The sequence below is a fragment of the Glandiceps talaboti genome, chromosome 1 (genome assembly GCF_964340395.1).
Source record: "Glandiceps talaboti chromosome 1, keGlaTala1.1, whole genome shotgun sequence".
Classification (NCBI taxonomy): Eukaryota; Metazoa; Hemichordata; class Enteropneusta; family Spengelidae; genus Glandiceps; species Glandiceps talaboti.
The window spans coordinates 20,927,342-20,948,678 of NC_135549.1; the positions used below are offsets into that span (position 1 = coordinate 20,927,342).

Below are 21,337 nucleotides of genomic sequence, written 5' to 3' on the forward strand. Positions count from 1 at the left end.
GAAAAGTGTGAGGTCATTTCAGCTTGTGTGTTTTTCAGTAAGAACGTTACACTTTCACCCAAGGTTTGTTTGCGCTTCAATTCTTATCCCATAGTATTCCGACCCAACGTTTTCATGTCGGCCTGCAAATACGCTCAAGTTTGATATTAGGAAATTTGACCATCTTTTCCCCTATGTTCTGTGTCATAAGTAGAGTTGTTTAGAAACGTCCCTCTACCTATTCAATATTGAACCATTGCCGATTTAAGTTTGAAGTGAGAAACAGTTGAAGAGTTAGAACTTTGAAAGTTAGGTGATTAGAGAAAGGCTTCTACTTGACGTTTATTTAAAGAAGAATGTCTCAAGAGGAGGAAAAAGAAAGAGAGAGAGAGAGAGAGAGAGAGAGAGAGAGAGAGAGAGAGAGAGAGAGAGAGAGAGAGAGAGAGAGAGAGAGAGAGAGAGAGAGAGAGAGAGACCTTTAGAGGACGAGAAAGAGGTAGAGACTATTCGTATACTCGGTGTAAACCGACTGCCTTCCTGCAAAAAGCCAGCCTTTATAAAGCCATTATACGAATGAACAATTCTGAGCATCCATACACGATACATTCCTAATTTGTAAATTCATTACTATACAAATGACTCTTCGTAGTGGCGTTTTACCTAAATAATGCCGGAGTGATGTGATTCTCGACTTCGCACCCAACACTCCCTTAAGCTACCATGAAACACCAGATCAGACTTCATCAAGAAGAACAATAACGAGAAACAATAACAGTGATTGCAGCAAAGTCAGGTTTTTATTTTCTTTTGCTTCAATAAATTGACGAACAAAAACAAGTATAGACTTCACATAGATTTGTCCCTCCACAATAATTCTGAAATAATTTGAAAAAAAATTAAGTATTAACCTTATTTGTACCCCCAAGGAAATGAGTATTTCGTCACCCACTTATTGTACATTACGATAGATGATATGAAGGAATTACTTAAAAACCATCTCAGGTTACAATATAACGGAGTCGAGAGAGAGAGTGATAGTGATCTTTGACCAATGGCTACCTGAAAAATTAAAAAAACAAAAGATCAGTTTTATCAATTTTCTGACGGAGATATGTGTCGTACATGTATTCCAATATTACACAATGTATTATGGTTTCATGATTTACTACTGTTGATTCTGGTTTGCAGTTATTGAGAAACACATTACAAGCATAAATTATACCTATATACAGACGCGAGTTAATAATTTACATAAATACTGTACTTCTAATATTTTGAACGGGGAGGGTCATGTTTTAGAGAAAGGAAATTGAGGGAACCACTGTTACCAAAAACGGGAAAGGGTCACATTTTACGCTGCAGATGGAGCTTGATTTTTACCGACCCTCTTGTAGTTACTGAAGGCTCCCTAAGAGACTACACAATCTACCACGTGTACATTTGAAATCCTTAAAGATGACTTTCAAATTAAAATTATAATAATTTTTGACCAACCGTTAACATTATCAAGACATGTGGATTACTCTATAATGTCTTCGATATCTCTATCAGACTTTTCAGGTTTACAACCGTATTGTTGCATCTGAGATCTACACGTGATTTGACAGGAGCATCTAGCAGCATGTACTCTACAAAGAAAATGAAATTAAAACTATTTGAAGCGCAATCAGTCTATTCAATTTTCCAGACAAATCCAACCGACAAAACACATTGTAGGTTTTACAGAACGGATTTTATATAGTAAATACCGTTAATGAATATGTATATTTATTTATATAATTCCGTGATATTGCCTCATGTATCTCATTGTATAGAGACAGGGGAAATATACACAAAATGTTTTTCTAGCCTATTTTACATGTGCAGAAGAATTTCATTCGATTCAGTACATTTTTTGAGATTCCCACTCCCTGTGCCCCGTTCTTTCACCAAATAGGCATCTTAAACATCTACCAGCTTTCAATATTTGAAGAACACAAATGTCATATGATTCCGATAATGTGAGGAGAGACAGCAATACTAAAATGTTTGCCCGCATGGAAGGCATTTAGTTAACTCACTCTTCATTGTAGTTTGCATCGTTTTTCTGGTGTTCGCCATCATCCATATCAGCGTCAATACTTTGAATTTGGTTTGGCACTTTGCAACCAGCAGCGTCAAAATAACGACCGCAGCTACAACTGCAACGTCGTCTCCGCCTCCAAAACGCATCCGCATCGTAAATAAGCATGATTGACACCAATAGCAATAAACCTAATGTGAACTTCATCTTTGCAGTTGATCTAGAGTAAAGAGAGAAAGAATTGGCAGATTAACCCAAACTCAATAATTGTTTTCATACATACGTACTGGAGGATTCGATTCCTTAAGGTGGAGGTGTACAAAAAATGAATATTTTGACCACTTTTGAGATTATGTGCTCTTTCATGTATTTTCAAGATGCACATTGTCACTAGCTATCACACGATTGCAGATAAGAATACGATTTCCATAAATTAGTATTAGAGTAACGCAAGACAAGTCTTAAGAACGAAACCAAAACGATTTGTACCAAGCTGAATCGAGAGAACGAAGCAATTGCCACTTACAATGTATATAGACAAGAAAAAATTATTAACGACAAGCCTGCATACGAGAAATAATGAAAAGTAAATAAAGGAATATCGTAATATCATACGATACATCGATATTAGGAAGCAACCGTGACGACAATTATTTAACAAAAAACAAAGTCTTCATTTGTTTAATTAATAAATTGGACCTTTACCGTCAACAATATCAGCGTTATATCAACAGTATCAGATTGAACTAGTAAGGGGAAATGCTGCAAGATGTCGAACTATCCTAGTAGATAAGGGTGACCTTTTTATTGTTTCTCATCTCCAGTGGAATAGTCAGGCGGGACGGGTGGGCGAAATAAAAAAAAAGGGGGCAAGGAAAAAAAATCTGTCTTTTTTCAGTTCTATTCTCTGTCCTTTCTGTCCTGTCAGTCTCTCTACAACTTCTTTTCTCTTCTCTTTATTGAATTCCTTGTTACATGTCTCTTTCCTTCATTTTAGTAAGGTTGACAAGTCCGTTGAACAACTTTGTAGGAAGATGAATACTTATCATCCTGATGGGTGTATATCTGTAGCCAGGAACTATTGTATGTTTTTAATCAGGAGTACTAATACATTCGTCCTATTAATCAAAGTGGCATTGACATCGCTAACAATTTTTTCAAGCTTCCAATTTGAACTTTAGTATGTAACTTTTTGAGGAATGCAGTATGACTTTTACCAATTTTAAGCATAATTTTGAAAATGATAGAAATATTCTGAGCTATTATTACATTGCAGCAAAATGTATTGCACGACGGCATCAATTTCGAGCCCTGTTCCTCATCAATTCTCAACGACTTCAGCCATGAAATACACATGCTGCTCCGACGTAACAAAGGGGGTGGGGTGGGGTGGGGGTAGACGGCAGTGTTCTGCCAAGGTTTCCAACAAGTGGGGACATTTGACAGGGAGTGGGGTCAATTATTATTGTCCATGAAATATTCATATATATTACCTCAGACCACTATAGAGATACTGTGGTCTGAGATATTCCATTACACATAGACTATTACAATGTACCTAACAACATAAAAAAAATTTCATTCACAATAACAGTTCCCAGTAAGCTGTTTTTTGAAAATTGTGTACTACACATTACACCTTAGAAAAAGAAGGCAATTAAGATGATGTAATTTTAAGTCATTTCTACAGAGTATATTATATATTGTTTAGAAAGATTGGACAGCCAGGTAGTCACAATTTTTAATCTGAATATCAATGAATAGCAGTGCTCAAATTTATAATTCCTTTTTTTCAGACAAGGACAAAGAACAACTTCAAAATAAGTCACAGGGAACATATGATTGAATAAAAACTTTGAGAAATCCTAATCTTGTAACCACTTGTTTCATTTGTAGAACTGTTAGTACACTGCTGTGTTTTAATATCATTCCCTCTTCAAATTCATGACGAGGTTAAGAAAAACCAACATTTTGAAGAAAAAAAAATCCCTGACTTTAAAAAGTACCAAATGTGAACGAAAAACTTACAAATAATACAGTCACACAAACTTTGAAATAATTTATTTTTTATTAATTACCGTCACTATCTGTGTATCATGATTTGGTCCTGCTATATCAAATGACAGCATTAGTTACATACTTTATACTAGAAGCTGACATTATAAGGTGTCCTTGAAACTCAGAAATCGTGAACTAAAACTATCAACAACGTCAAAGTTAGGATGCTTTGTAAATACCATTGTAATTATTTTCTGATTTGCACAACAAGTTCATTCTTCATGTCTGACCGGGCGCACATGCATCGGCCGTCTATATGGTCATGCCAGTGATCACGCAATGATTCAGTCAGTGCCCAACATTCACATGTGTCACTGTCAACATCGTGCAACACGATCCCCTAACACAGCTTTTTCGGAATCAAAATACACATGTAATCATTTTGTTTCCATTAGTCTAACCCATCAACAAATGAAAATCATAACCTGTCCCATAAATTTGCTTACTAAGGCTTCTGATGAGCTGTGGCAGATGTTCCGATTTCCGGTAGTGTTTCGCATACATCAGTGAGGAGGTCAGAGGTCGCGACAGTGACGGTAGACAAAACATGTGACGAGAGACGTCCATTTCGACGTCTCATCTACTCATGTTTCAATTTGTAGATTAAGTTTTATCAAAGTTGATCTTTTTGTGGCATTTTTTATGTTAACAATAGAACTGTGCGTTGTCACTGTATCTTATATGAGTGTCAAGAAAACTTTCTTTCAGAGTCAGTATACTTCTTGTGGGATTGACGTCAGGGCCTGGTCCTGGCTGGACTTAGATAATTTTGATGTCTGCCGTAAAATGAATGCGCCAAAGCGACGCAAGGTGGGAAAATTATTGCGTCATTTGTAATTTTAGGGGGCCAATGTCGCAAGGTTGTGGCCTCGGCAGAACACTGGTCTAAGACGCCATGAGGAACGTTTGATGTTCGTACGAACCATACAGTCTTGCTGTGTTGAACTCAGGGGTGTAGTCGGTCGGAAATAAAACAAGTTTTTTTTTTCTGATTTCGGAGCTGCAAATTAGGGTCGGTCGGGAGATGAGAAACAGAAAAATAAAAAGAGCCGCCCTATATGGGGTTTGCCAATATGTCATTGCTAGTGGAGAGGGTGTTTCACACTCCCTCGGAGAGCACTTTTTCGAAAATAAGGATATGTATGAGGACTTTTAGTGGCATTCAAACCATATACATTATTGAAAGCCACATAGTATTGGAAAATTATCTTCAATGTCCCAATACAATACATCACTACTATACAACTGAGAGAGAGAGAGAGAGAGAGAGAGAGAGAGAGAGAGAGAGAGAGAGAGAGAGAGAGAGAGAGAGAGAGAGAGAGAGAGAGAGAGAGAGAGAGAGAGAGAGAGAGAGAGAGAGAGAGAGAGAGAGAGAGAGAGAGAGAGAGAGAGAGAGAGAGAGAGAGAGAGAGAGCGTGCATGATTCGTAAGCATTCATACATACTAACCTGAACGTTGTGAAAAAACTTCGATTCCTACCTTCTGAATTCTGTTTGTTCTTCAAGGTTTTATGTAACGGCCGGCACTGATATTCTGTAACAGTTGATCGGCAAAATAGAACTTTATATAGTCATTTTATGTTTAACTTGGATCACGTGCAACTTTAATGTAAACATAACAATATATCAATACCTACATTTCATTCCGACAGAAAATTATCAACAAAGTATTACTGTAGACGCTTTCGAAGATTATTACATTAATTTGAATGTTTTAAGTCACTAATCATAAAGGTAAATCCTATCATTGAGGAAAAATACAAGATATCAATATTCGGAAAAGAAACTCACAAATTTACAATCTGCGTCATAAGCTTAGTGGTTTATTAATATATATTGCTTTATTGACTCAAGAAATACTAGTAGGTAAATTTACAGCAGCCCATTCTGAAGTCATTTACGCGATTTAAGTCTGTCTGTCTGTCTGTCTGTCTGTCTGTCTGCCTGCCTGCCTGCCTGCCTGCCTGTCTGTCTGTCTGTCTGTCTGTCTGTCTGTCTGTCTGTCTGTCTGTCTGTGCATGTATTTCTTATGACTTTCTATCTGCCTCACCTTCTGCACTTCCTGTTTTGTATAGGATAAACGTGTTCCTTGACAGAACCGATGTATTTGATAATGTAATAACGTTTCACATGTTTATACATACATGGACGCTTGCAATGTTATGAAACACTTGTTATTTCCTTTACAATATTTGTAACTTTTTTACCCGTAAGATTTTGACATAAAGTGACTTGTATTTTGTGCTTTTTTATGAAATGAAATTATATTTAAAATGGAGACTTGTGATTCCCGTCTGAGTCATCTTGGTTGATTAATTGCTTGATTGGTTCACAAATAGGTATTTATGGTGCATTTGTAATTATTGAAATCAGTCATGCAAACGAACGTTGATAAATTGACCATCATAGTATGCAGGAGGTCTGTTATATTCAAATAGACACTATTTACATGTTAATCGTATGTGTGATGAACCTAAAGTACTTTAGAGCATGTCGAACATTTTGATCAAATTTGAATTTTTCAACGGAATAATAAATGTAATAACGGAATGCATATCGTGAAAGAGAAGAGAAACCCCCGTGCGGTAATATATTTACCTCAGAATCGTACTCCAGAAATATGCATAATACGAAATAGTTCTTTTCGCATTATTTTATTAGACCAATTTGAGTAAAATAATATGCTCCATTTTCAAGCTATGTTGTAAGTAAGCATTACATTGCATTGTGGGTGGATTTAGACCCCCACCCCCTAAAAAGGAGGGGGGGGGGAGAAAAAGGAAAAGAGGAAATTACATCCCAATTTTAAAGTGGCCACATGGACGAGGATTGGATATTTATTTTGGATTTTTAATTTATAAAACAATTTTATCATGGCGTTCTAACTGAAAACCAACATCCAAAAATACATTCTTCAAGTGACTGCACCTTCCACATATCATAATTTACACTGAGTACGTATACCTCCTGCCGGGAGTGTTCGATGTGTTTTTCTTGTCAATAGATGGTAGTCTCGCTCCGTGGTACGCCTTGACGGGACGCCCTTCCTTACGCATCAGCCAACTCCTTTCACAGGACGGTGAGGGTGGGTGACACGTCGACTTACAGTCGTTTACATATGCTGGATATTAAACAAATATCCAGGACCACGCACATTAATTTAATTAAAAAATATTATAAAATAATCTAACTTTAAAACCTGTCGACATAAATTATTCGTTCTTCCATTTCATTTCCAGAAGTCATAAACTGTTTTGCATGTACTAAAGTGGACAAATATTATATTAAGTTTAAATTGTTTACGATCACGTGGAGACATCGCACGATCGCTTCAATTTTCAATGAGGGAAAAAGAAATTGTGTGTTTCCGATAATTCGACCGACCCTAGTTTAAGCCGCCGACCCTAAACATTTTTAGACATTATTTTAAGACAATACAATAAGAAAATACTTTGTCTCTTTGACTTCATGCACGTCTGTTTTCTTTCCCCAATGATGCCCGTACATATATGTATTTCATCAAACTATCTCAGAAGGGTTATTCTGACCGACATTTCGTTTCGTTTTGGGTCGAAGCGATATTTTTTTTTCAAAAATTACAAAACCAATTAAAACGATAAAATAAAATAAAAATAAAATATCGACCTACCTACCCTATTCTCTGAGGTCATTGGAAATACATTTTGTTGCGTATATGGACAATATTTTACACATAATAACCTGGTGATGGCGCCGTGCTCATGGGTGCTTCCCTTTCAATAATAATGAAATATATTGGAAACGGGTGAATCAGCGGTAATACTATGTATGTGTTTTTGTGGTTATTGCTGAATTATGTGACTGACGTTTGTGCTGTTTCAACGTTCTATTTCGTTCTATTTTGGATTCATAGAACTGTCGAGGTGTATGTGTTTTATTTGTAGTTGACCGCGTTCGGTATTAAGAGTTTTGTATAAGGGTGACCCTATATCTTTTATTTCTGTTCCTCATTACCCAACCGCCCTCAGCAGCGCCCTCTCTGACAAGAATAAGTAAGTATCTGGACTGTCATCTACATTCATGGCGGTGGCGATGACACTTGTTCAAGGAAAAGGCATTTCTTTCATGACTGAAGTTATTCAAGTAGGGGGTTTGAGAACATGCCTATAGAGAAGCTTGAAAAGGGTTTGTTACCAGGAATCCAATATCAAGGAGATAGAGAGGATGAAAAGGAGAGACAGAGAAACATGAAGATGATGATTTTCTTTATTTTTTTACTTTTTTCTCGACCCATAGTTGCAATGAAAAAGTAATGACTCAGAGAAAAAAAGTATTGTAAAGTAATAAAACATAAAAAAATAGAGTCACCCTAACCTAAACATCTCATACAAAATAACACCATCATGTAGCCTCAACTGGTGAAACGAGCCAGTTTTTTGTGCCTTGTAAATGAGGAGTGACTAACCGATAGAAGGTTTGATACAGCATCAAAACTTGGGCTTGTAATTCTATTGGGTAATCACATTTAAAATACGATATCGGACTTTATACCATAGAGTAGATCGCCAATGTTGTGGTCCGAGTAACATTCTGAACGACAGTGTACTGATGCATACATTTGTATGAGTTTCTGTGTTTTGGAGTTCTTAGCAAAATCTAAAAGCCTGAAGTGTAAATTTTCTCGTCGGAAATATGTTGGCACACATTAAAACTCTGTCATGCACACACGAACATACACATAGACAGACACAGACACAGACACAGACACAGACACAGACAGTCACAGATACAAATAAATAAATAAATAAATAAATAAATAAATAAATAAACAATAAACAAAAACCAACAAACAAACAAACAAACAAACAACCAAAAAAACAGACAAACAAACAAACAAACTGAAACGCTGTATGTTGTGCAATCGTTCAATCAAACAGAAGTTCTTGCCTGCAGCAAGCATATCACTAAATATTTACACCAGTAGTCAACGCATGCGTATTCATTGAGTCGTCCATCCTAGCGTAGAATGGATCAAAGCGACACATTCACTGTTCTACACTTTGTAGTCGGATCGACCAAAGCAATATTATGTTTGAAGGTATGAATCTTATACAGGGACTGTCTTGGCATAAAGTGATGTCACGTGATATACACGATATTTTAAGATGAAATAAACGAGTTATTAAATAATGCGGATTCGTTATTTAGTCTCAACGATTTAGTGTTTTCTTTATTACCTCAGTTGAAACAAAGGAGCTTTACCCCATTTCTCGGATTTTCTTAAAGTTTACGGACTGGAAGGAACACTTTTCCGTATCATCACGCCATATAATTTCAAAAAAAAGGTTCAATTTCCTTTGCAAAGGTATAGCCAAATAAAATAATATTCTGAGGGCGTTACTGGAAAATACGTTTGATGCCTGTATAAACATATTGTCTAAATGTGTAATTTCTGCTGTAGACGACACCACCTTCTATGGCCTAATACCTTTTTGACCGGACAATGAACCAGGATGGAAATTGGAGGTAACTCCTCCAACCGTGCAATCTTTATAAACGCTCGAATCCTGAAGGAATTCAATTGGTTGCCAAAAAAAATATTTTTATTATTTATCAGCCATTAACCTGCATCCTGATGCATACATAGGTAGACAAAACAGCACGAAGCTATTCTTAAAAAAACAAAAAAAACCCACAAAAACACCATGGTCCTGAACGTGTCAGTCAAATTTTTAATTGCGTGTGTATTTGTCTGAAAGAAGTATTGCTATTGAATACATTTGACAGCTCCAAATAAATCATACAGTATGCACACCCATATAAGTTGACGTAAGAGATCACGTGACTGTTTCTATGAATTCCCATCCCAGGCCAGGGTCATGTTGATTTTCTGTAGCTTACCCGGATGTTGCCTAAGGCATTCTGTGTTTTGTTCATCTCCAGGTCATATCCGGGTTGCTCTTACGGTGTTTGCATGTGAACATTTGTTTATTATACTTTTACAAACTGTTTGTGCAGAATGTTGTTACTCGTTATTTTTCCAGATAACTGCTAAAATGTAAAGGAACATTGTCAGGACTTACTAGGACTTTCAACCCTTTAAAACCAAAATCAAAAAGTTGTGTGGAAATTATCTGTTATAGTCTACGCATCATCATTGAAATTGAACCAACAGTCTATTTCTGTCCTTTTGTAAACACCGCTCAGTGAGTCTGTAAGTAATTGCTCGATTGTAATTGCAATAGTGTTTCACAAAAGTGATAATGAACGATAATCAATGAAGATTTACAGACACAACATCTCAATATCAGAAACAGTTTGTGTTATACCAGACAATGAACACACTGTTTGAGGCATTTTCAAAACACTGTCTCCACCAAATAAACCATGTCTGTGAGCGAGCGAGCGAGTGAGTGAGTGAGGGAGTGAGTGAGTGAGTTAGTGAGTGAGTGAGTGAGTGAGTGAGTGAGTGAGTGAGTGAGTGAGTGAGTGAGTGAGTGAGTGAGTGGAATGGAGTGGCGTGAGTGAGTGAGTGGAGTGGAGTGGAGTGGCGTGAGTGAGTGAGTGGAGTGGAGTGAGTGAGTGAGTGAGTGAGTGAGTGAGTGAGTGAGTGAGCGAGCGAGCGAGTGAGTGAGTGAGCGAGTGAGTGAGCGGGCGAGTGAGTGAGTGAGCGAGTGAGTGAGTGAGTGAGTGAGTGAGTGAGTGAGTGAGTGAGTGAGTGAGTGAGTGTCATCGGATCGTTTATAGGTTATATATCTTAATACTGGGTTTGAGTTCAGTCGATTGCAAGTGATAATTAAGTTAGTATACCTCGATCGATCAGTAATTGTAGAATATTGCCCAAAAACTACAAACAGAGCTTGTGACTCTTTAAAGTACTCTTGCATTCATGAATTGAAGTAAAAGTTGCAAATTTAATATAAAATGTACAAAGAACGAAATTATCATACACGTACTATGAATAAAATACTTTACTGTTCAATGCCACGTAAACACCACATTGGGTTAACAATCTAGTACAGAGTTAGAACCCAATGTCATGTAATTTATTGTGTTACACTCTTTAGTGGAGACATAACCGTCAGGTACATATACTTTTCTTAGTTTCCTTGCTAATATTCTGCGTGCCGTTTAAGAAAGTTTAAGTCAGTTGGAAATTTGGTTAAATTATAATCTCCTTCCCCAAATAACATCATTGATATCTAAATCGATGAAAATGGAAATTCAAGCAATTCTACGCTTCGAAAAGTGTCCTAAAACGTTTTCACAAAAAAATGTTCACCGTTAAGATTTGCTCGGCCTGAATTCAATGTATGTGTGAATGTTTAGCTGTACAAATCAGCGTTGTGGGTAAAGTATTACACTGTGCCATTGGTCACGCAGTGTACACACACACTTCATATTAACAACCTTTCCGACAAAACGATATCATACAACAGAGAGTGTACTGTAAAACACATTTGAGTTCAAACTCTGGTCAGGTATGCAGACAACGTATTGTTATTCTAATATACGCTTCATTGAGAAATGTTTGTTGTGACCTGGGAGTGGGAGGATCTCATGGTAGTAAAAGCCGCCTGGGTTGAGTTACTCCCTAGTGAAGTGGCAGGAAATAATACTGTTAGCACACTTGGATTCACTCAAACAATATTAGCGATAAATATGCATTCAGATCACTCAACCTTCAGCGTCAACAAGTGGAGACAGAGGGCGCTCTCCTGAAGGGACGCTTGATTCCGTCTCGTCTACTCAACTGCACTCTGTCAGTGTCCGTCTCCGCCTGTGTCTGTCCCTGTCACCATTTTCACAATGGATATTGATAAACGTTTGCTATGTAGTTGTGCCAAATAATGATTAGTGTATGAGCAAAATGCCTGCATATATTTGGACATTCAGTGAATTCAATCTAATATTCTACAATAAACTGAAGTTGTCGCTGTAGGCGCTCTCCTTATTGGGCTCGGCACAGTAGTGAAAGTAACGATGAAATAACAAGAGCGCCCACAACGGCGAATTTCTTATATTTCAGTCTGGGATGATGTAAGATATCAGGAGAAAGAAATGTTACACGTGGCGAAAACATAAAATTTCAGGAATAAATGGATTGCTTCATAATATTTTTTTGTTTAAAAGTTCTTTATTGAGAGTTCAAAAGTAATAGGAAAAAAATAAGAAGAGAAAAAGTTCCTAGTAAAAACATTTGTCAGAAAAAGCAAGAACACAATACATGTAATGAAAATTACACTTCAAAAAGATGCCATTTGTCGTCAAATCTTTGCAGTACATTGTTTGTGCTAGAAATTAATTACTTGGTTTGCTTTACATGGCTAGTTGACTATCACCAAATCAAAAGATGAGAGTAACTTTTAATCTTACAGTCATCGATAATTTTCTCATAATTGAATAAATTATTTAATAGCAAAGAAAAGGAATGGTTCCCTAAAATATTTGGTTTTTCCCCTCCATTTTAGTTGTTATTTTGATATTTTACATTTTTGATATGTATTCTTGAACCGAACTTTAACTTTCCTTATGCATGCGACAAGACCGAACATTTTCAGCTTAGGATAAACTATTTGATTTCGGGGGGTGGGGGTGGGGGGCTGGAGGATTTGGACCAAACAACAACAAAACAACAACGACGACGACAACAACAACAACAACAACAACAACAACAACAACACCAACTACAACAACTACTACTACAACAGCAACAACAACAACAACAACAACAACAACAACAACAACAACACGATGAATATAGCTTATTTCAAAAGTAAGAGGTAGCAATTAATGTAGCTGGTAAAATTGGAACTAGATTTTCAAATCTCTTTGAAATCAAAATTGATTGACATGTGGAAGAAATCCTTTGCAAAGTAACAATAAATTTCATCTTTATTCTCATATTTTCAACGTGAAAAATATGTATCTGTTGTTAGAAACACTTTTTACAGAATAGCTGTTACAAAACTAAGGATTTCAAACCATATATTGCCAATTGGAGTTGGCCGTTACAAGAACATTGAAAGGAAGCGTAGATTATGCACATTATGTAGTTCAAGTGTTGGAGATGAGTTTCATTGTACAATACTGTGTAACAATGAAAAAATAGAGAGTATTAGAGATAAATACTTTGATACTATATTTAATTTACAATCTCAGCTACTAAAGTTTGATATATTTTTGTCATTTGTACATAATACTTCAGCAAGATATTTCAATGATTTACTAGATATTTCCAAAACATTGTAAGTGTAATTCAATTGAACATCTATGCTTCATTTCTTGCCAATGTCACTTCTTGTACACGGCTTAATTACAAAAAATATGTGTATGTGGTCTTATGAATAGCGCCATCTTTTGTTCGAAGCACGCGTAGCCACGTGATCTAGTTTGCCTGTACATGCACATACGTAGAACAGGCCACATGTTCAGCTGCACAGTTCGACTATTGTATTCTGTTGATTAGTTTAATCTATAGGGAACAACAAACATCTCAAAATATGTTTAATCTTCCGATAGCCGGGAACCTTTGGTCTGATTTAGATTGGGTATCTCTTCTCTCTTTTTCCAATAACGCAAATGAGTTCACCTAATTGACAAATATCATTTACGAAAACACCATCTCGAAAGAGACTATTGATACAAATGACGCCACATCGTCTTTTTACATGAAGCTAGTCATAGTTCTTGAATATTGTCTAAAGTAAACGAAATCAAGTCAATCGGATTGAAATTTTATTAAAGTTAAACAAACAATAATAGTTACAATTGTTAAGATTAATTGCTTTATTATACAGTATTTTGCGTCTACAGTGTTTACGTGAGAGTATTCTTTGGATTTTATTCGCCAGACTGGACCATGACCATGTTTACTTCCAATTATGGACATAAAAGTCGTCAAATGCTGTAAATAAAACGAATCGAGTCTTTCCCCCATCAATGGAAGGAGGGATTAATTTAAAAAAAAAGTGTTAAAAATATGGAAAGGAAATACTTGTACAAATGAGAAATGTATGGGACTGGTGTTGTATATTACTAGTTACAAATTTGTTTTTATTAACACTCAATTCTTGTTCGCCAGGTCATAATACTCTCATGAATACAGAATACTGTGTCTAATATTGAACACATTCAATGGCATGCTCTTCATATAGTGATGACCTTTTACCTGTTCTTTGTTCATGTCAAGCTAGGTTTCACTACTTTCTCATCAAACTCGCAATGAGTCACCGATTTGAGCTACTGAAAGTATACAGCAGAAAAGCTGTGATTTTCGTGATCCGAACCAAGACGAAAATCTTGGCTAATGTTACAGGACGATGACATCATCATCACATAGCGATGACTTCATCATGACTTTGATGATTTGTAACGTTATTTTTAACAGCCCTTTTCTTAGAATGGTTGTAATATGTATGTAGCAAGATTAATATACATAGGTGTTCATACTCAAATTGACCATGCTATTTCCTTAGGTTGAGTTCGTGTTTTACGGTTTTACAAAGGTGACCATCTTTGTGGAGGTCCTTCTTGACCATAGCATATCACCCTTCATGCAGAAATCATCTTCACAGTTGCATCACTTACATGTAATACCACTTGTCAATATTTAATCACAGGATTTCGGATTGACCTCCATCCAGGGACCATTCTTAGCACAATTGAACTCTAATATACAATTGAACTCTGATGTGCTATAGACATGACGGCTGCGGTATGCATGCATGGGCTAAGATTAATATACTTAGGTGCAAGATTCTGATAAATGTGGCATGCATGCATGAATGTGTGATGTATCATGTGTTTGTATGCTAACATGCATGCATGCATGCATGCATTCATGTATGCATGTATGCATGTATGTATGTATGTATGTATGTATGTATGTATGTATGTATGTATGTATGTATGTATGTATGTATGTATGTATGTATGTCTGTCTGTCTGTCTGTCTGTCTGTCTGTCTGTCTGTCTGTCTGTCTGTCTGTCTGTCTGTCTGCATGCATGCATGCATGCATGCATGCATGTATGTATGTATGTATGTATGTATGCGTGTATGCATGTGTGGATGTATATATGTATGTATGTATGTATGTATGTATGTATGTATGTATGTATGTATGTGTGTGTGTGTGTATGTATGTATGTATGTATGTATGGATGGATGGATGTATGTATGTATGTATGTATGTATGTATGTATGTATGTATGTATGTATGTATGTATGTATGTATGTATGTATCAGTAAGAATTATTCATGGCATGATGACCTCCATCTACATTGTTAATATGAGAATTGGGTCTAACATGTGACGTTAGGCAAATCCACTACGTACATTGGTCCGAAATGTTGTCAGGACGTTTGTAGGGATGATTACGGATGGCGATGTATTCAATATCAAAAAACGATATCGATATGATCACCGACAAGCAAATTAGTTATACGATTGCAATTTTTGGTTCAAAATCTTAAATTAAAAAATAATTTTGCAAAAAGATGTAATAGTTTATGGTGATATTCCTAGGTGTGACTAGATGCTAGCAATGATAGATGTGATTTTTGATGTTATTTAAATGTCATTCTGGCCAAACCCAAAACACGTAGGTCATTGTTTAGATATGTGTGAAGTTAAAGGATACCAGTTGTCTTACAATGCCATTGGCATTATAGTGTCGTTTGACGTAATAGTATCACATGATTTTTATGCTGGGATGGTATAAAAAGAACATGAGCTTACCCTAGAAGACAATCATCGGATACCTTCTCATGACCACTGAATGCAATCATGAAGTTTCTACTTTTACTCACTTTTGTCGTGTATACGTCGGCTTACATATGCTGCCCTAGTCCCCATGAATCTTACGAGATGAAAATCAACATACGCGGAGCCTATTACGAACCACACAGCAAGTATGCATCCCTTATGAATTCAGCCGCAGATATTCACATGGACATTCAAAGCATGAAGGTAGTTTATAATCAAGTAACGCATGTTGGTGATTATGAGTCACACTTCAAAGGGATACTCGACTTTGAAAAGGTAATTGCCGACATGTATACATACATACATACATACATACATACATACATACATACATACATACATACATACATACGAACAAACGTGCACATTTGTGGTATACCTCCTGTGTACAAATGAATCTATGCCTGTGAAATTTCATAGCTTTGCAGTAAAATAAAAATCCTTATTAATCCGTATGTAAGTAACAATTTCAATGTTAATTTAATTGAAGGGAAGGATGGAATAAGCAGAATTTCACTGAATATTATTGCTGCAATACATTGATGAATAAACCTTTCCATACTATTTTCATTTCTGTTTATCTTAGAACATTCAATATCTAATAACAGACAATGTATGTACAAAGTTACCATTTACACGTGATCCGGAGGATATGTGCATTCCAGGTATGTATAAGTGTACACGCCTGTGTGTGTGTGTGTGTGTGTGTGTGTGTGTGTTTGTTAATTTTGTTTATTTGTGTGTGTGTCTGTGAGTGTGTTTGTGTTTGTGAGTGAGTGAGTGAGTGAGTGAGTGTATGTGTGTGTGTGTGTGTGTGTGTGTGTGTCTGTCTGTCTGTCTGTGAGTGTGTGTGTGTGTGTATGCATGCATCATGCCCGTGTGCGTCTATCTGTACACACACAAGCACATAAAAATGTACTTGAGAATACGACGACGTAACACATTTTGTAGCTGGTACAATGGAAGCATATTGTTCTCTCTTGATTTCATAAGCAAATTTTGTTTTTCAATTTTTGCCTGCGTTGCTTTCTTCAAAAAGCCCCACAGCTCCCCTCCATATATGAAATGGTTTTCCCCGTAACCGATTAAAAGGTTAATCTCTTATCGAAGTCTTTGTTAGTGAATGATAAGATTGGCAACGTTTAGTACACAGACGTGTACAAAGCCAATCTGAATTAAATCTGTTGTGGTGAAATTCGCCTTAACACATCAACGAAGGTTAGCTCTATATGATGGATGAGGGCGCACATTAAATAAATATTGAAGTACAATTATGGAGTAGATATCGGTACATACAAAACAACCCAAATTTTAGCGATGTGAAGTTAGAGAGTCTACCAATGACCATGCATGCCAATAACGACAGCGTAACGTGAGTTTTGCTGACAAGAATCCCTAGTACCAATGACCATATCCCCACAAGGACTACGTAATACGAGTTTTGCTAACAAAAATCAAGTATTAATATTGATAGACTAATAAACGAGACTTCTAAAATTGGCCTAAAAGTCCTTAGCAACAATGATCACTCTAGTAGCAACCAACGTCCTCTGTTTTTATGTTACATTTCAGATGATGCGATTCTGCTTGGAGAATATGAGTATGTTGGGGGCACAGGAAAAGGTAGAGAATACCGGTACAACCAAACATTGTTCGGTGCAACCTCAGATATTATTCTTACTGTAACAGACGACTGTATGCCAATATCTGTTCACTCGGTCGATGAAACTGCTGTCGGTAAGTAAGAAGGCATAAGATTGTTACGTGTAATTGTTACTGCGGTTGATAGTATACAGTGCGGATTTTCATTGTCATTTAATTTATTAGATAACACGTAGCTATAGGTCACGATTGTAATTAAGGAACGAAGGTATACACAAAATCGCCTGCTACACAGTTTAGTGGAACAGTTGTACAGTAGACAAACATAATATAATTAAGCTATCGATCGAGTTAGGTTTACATTTAAGAAAAGAGCAAACATCTCAGGTTGCTATCCCTAGTGGATGGTATTCCCGTTGCGTAAATTCATCCTAAAACTGCTTTATTATCCCAACATGTAAAAGTGTGACGAGTGGCACTCAGCTGTAACATCCACGTCTTTTTCTTTTTATACACCCGATTCGATTGAGGAGAGTTACCAGTCTTTGAGAACAAAAACCAACTTGATGAGATAAGTGTTCAGTAATAAAGTGAGAGATAGCTGACGTTTTGGGATTAACCCTCTTATGAGTTAAGCCAAATACTATTGAAACTATAGGAAATCTATTATGTTACTTCTATACGAATAGCTCCTTATAAGACGCTTATCTTTCTTGTAAAGGTTATAGCGTGGGAAGTGGTAATTACTTTGGTCTGACTCTTGGAATCAGGGACCCATCAGTCTTTGATGTCCCGTCATTTTGTTTCGACGACAACTCTGAAAACCTGGTGGAGGGTGGTGATCAGATGGAGCCCGAGCCTGAACCTGAGGACGATGACGTAAGGGATGTTGATCTCCCAGAAGTGGAGATTGAATACACAGTGGACGAAGAATAGTAAGTATTAGATCAACACATATTGTTATTTCCTCAATGGGAGAGGGGAGTAGGGGAGGGGGGGGGGGTTAGTGTTGGTGAAGCGCTGTGTGAAATGATACACATGGGGGGGGGGGGAAAGTAAATCCTCTTACCGAAACAGTTGCTTTCCCAAACAAGTAGACACTTTGCAGTTTCTCTAGGCTTTCTTTTGCATTGTGACGAATTCTTAATAAAACAAAACTGGTTATGAAAGTGGCTGTTTTACCAGGTTTTACACAGTTCCATTTTTTGTAAACAATTCGTCAGCTAAACCATTGGCCCAACGGCCACATTACAAATCTACGAATATATCCTACAAACAACCACGGAAAAAAATCAAGTCAGGCATATTTCTATCTTTTGTACTCTTGTATTGATTACTACTATCAACTTACATGTGATATTTAGTGTGATAAGCTAGCACCGTCTGCTGCACGTGGCACATATTCTACCATGTGGATGATTTTCCGGTAAGGATGAATTATGAATATTAATTATGTCGTAAGAGGTTTCACCATAAACCATTGAAATAGGCAACACATTGTGCTTCGAAAGATAACTGTATTTTCTTTCTTTCTTACTTTCTTTCTTTCTAGGGCAATGTAAGGGTTGAACCAAAAGTATGAAGCAATGACATAAATGAATTTACAACAGTCAAGAGAAAGCCTTCCTTTTTAAAAAAAAAAGTGTTTTATTTCGAGAGAGGCAAATTACAACAACACAAGTGCAAAAATAACACATGGCACCATTGAGAGCATCTAAAATAAGTTGAGAAAAATAAGGTACAATGCAGAGGTAGGGAACAAAATTCACTTAAACTTCAAAATTGTCCCATTTTGCACAAAACTTTGGCAATATGACATTTAGACTTTTTTGCAAGTCTTACATTTAATTTCACAATATTAAAGGATGGTATAGTTTTTGATAACTTACATTCATAAATGGTCTTTTTTGTTATCAATATAATGTGGTTCAACAGGTATGAAAAGGACTTGTCGCCTAAAAGAATCTGTTTAGCTGACAACGATGATGGAGATTGTAGGGCCATGCCCCACAGTGTCAATAGACTGTTCCAGATAATGTACATTCACATTCCACAAATAAATGAGTAAGGGTTTCGTCGACGCGTCCGCTAGGTTACAAAAAGTACATAGACTACCATTAACTCTAGGTGGATACAAATGGTGAAGTACAGTATTTGTATACAAAATATTGTGATTAATCTTCCATTCAAATTCCTGTAATTTTGACTCTATATTAACTTTAAAAGGCAGTAAAAAGTAATGGACCCAATCACTGTTGCAAATAGCGAGAAAGCCAGAAAAGAAAAGCTTGCTTTTCGGAGGAATGAAATAATTCCTACCAAATCAATGTAGTCTAGTCGATTGATCGGATTTTCGTATGATTTCTGTTGGTGGTATTTGGAGGACCTGATAATATGTAAATGTGGTAGAAAGAGGGGGCAAAACGTCACTGAGTGATCTATTTCTGTAGAAACATGTATCAATGCGTTACACTGCAACGATGTATGTTTAGCATTCCTCTACTGTGACATTCCAGGAGCATATATACTTCAATCTCTATCATCATGCATGGTATACCGTGATCGGGAAAAGACATCTTCGGACATAAGTCAATAAAATATTTTGCAGAAAAAATACTAATAGATTGAAATAAAATGTGCGATACTTTGTAATTATTAATTATGTATTAAATATGATATATGCTGTCTCAAACTTTCAGGGTTTACGGTTTCAATGATTTCGGTAGAAAAGTACAAGATCTGCAACATTAATTTGAACATATTATGATTGAATCTGATTGCTAAGATTAACGTTGATTTATTAATTTTATTTGCCGTTGTAGGCGTTGCCTTCATCGTTCCTCCACGAGTGGGTGAACGATGAAGAGCGCCACCGACGACGAATCTGTGGGACACAAGAATTTTCACAGTTTACAGTTTACATGTCCTCTGACGTTGTACAATAAACAATAGTTGTGCATTTGAAGACACCCCCCCCCCCAACACAACATGCATTATGTTAATTGATGTTTTGAATATGGTCCTACAATCTTATGAGAAAGGTGACTCCTCATAATATTAGTGTAGGGATGTTAAATGCACTGCTATTAACAAATCTGTTAAAGTTATTGAGCAAATTTAAATTTGACCTTGAAGATGAAGGTCCATATCGGAAGTCTGCCCGGCAAAATAGTAAACTTACCTCTAACAATGAGCCGATTCACATTTCAATTAAGGATACTGGACAATTTGCTATTTGACCTTGAGATGAAGGTCAAGGTCAAAGCCCAGTCTTTTGCTCGGAAGCTACCTCAAGTGATTAACATAATTGCAGACACTTGAATGATGGTTAAAAAAAACATACTTTTGATAATAATGGAGTAGGAAATTGGATGAAGTCTCTGTCTTCTGGTCCCGAGTTATCGTATAATACAGTTGTACAAGGGTGTGGATTAGGGAGCGATCAGTTTTTACGGCCGGGAGTGGGCCGGTGACTTTTTGTTCATGTTGTACTTAAAAATAGTGACCCCCTACAATTCATCCACAAAACAATCCAACCCCCCTCTGACAAATAAAAAAACACAACGACCCCCATCTGTTGACAAGAAACACTCTTTTTGTTCTTGCAAAAGAGACTCTATTCTCAAAGCATAATACCGCACACTGCATAGTTAATTTTACATGTTACATTTTCAGTAATTTTAAGTGTATCTGGTAAATTGCTAACCAAAATCCATTGTTTCACATGTATAAAGCTCTTTAGATAGGAACCCTATAAGAATTATGGCATGGTTGTCTGTTCACGGACATACAAAATATTCATGGTTTAGTAACCAAAAGTTCTGGGATATCTCTTAGATTGAGTGAACTATTAATATTGATTAATTCAGCTAATTATCAAGTACAATATT

At 36.5% G+C, this 21,337-nt stretch overlaps 1 protein-coding gene across 1 annotated transcript; it reads left to right on the forward strand.

The window, feature by feature from the left end:
- Positions 1–16,497: 16,497 nt before the first annotated feature.
- LOC144434242 (ependymin-related protein 1-like) lies at positions 16,498–18,383 on the forward strand. The gene is made up of 3 exons (XM_078122699.1): positions 16,498–16,510; positions 17,418–17,582; positions 18,169–18,383. The coding sequence occupies exons 1-3, from the start codon at positions 16,498–16,500 to the stop codon at positions 18,381–18,383; spliced, it is 393 nt and encodes a 130-aa protein (XP_077978825.1).
- The last annotated feature ends 2,954 nt before the right edge of the window (positions 18,384–21,337 follow it).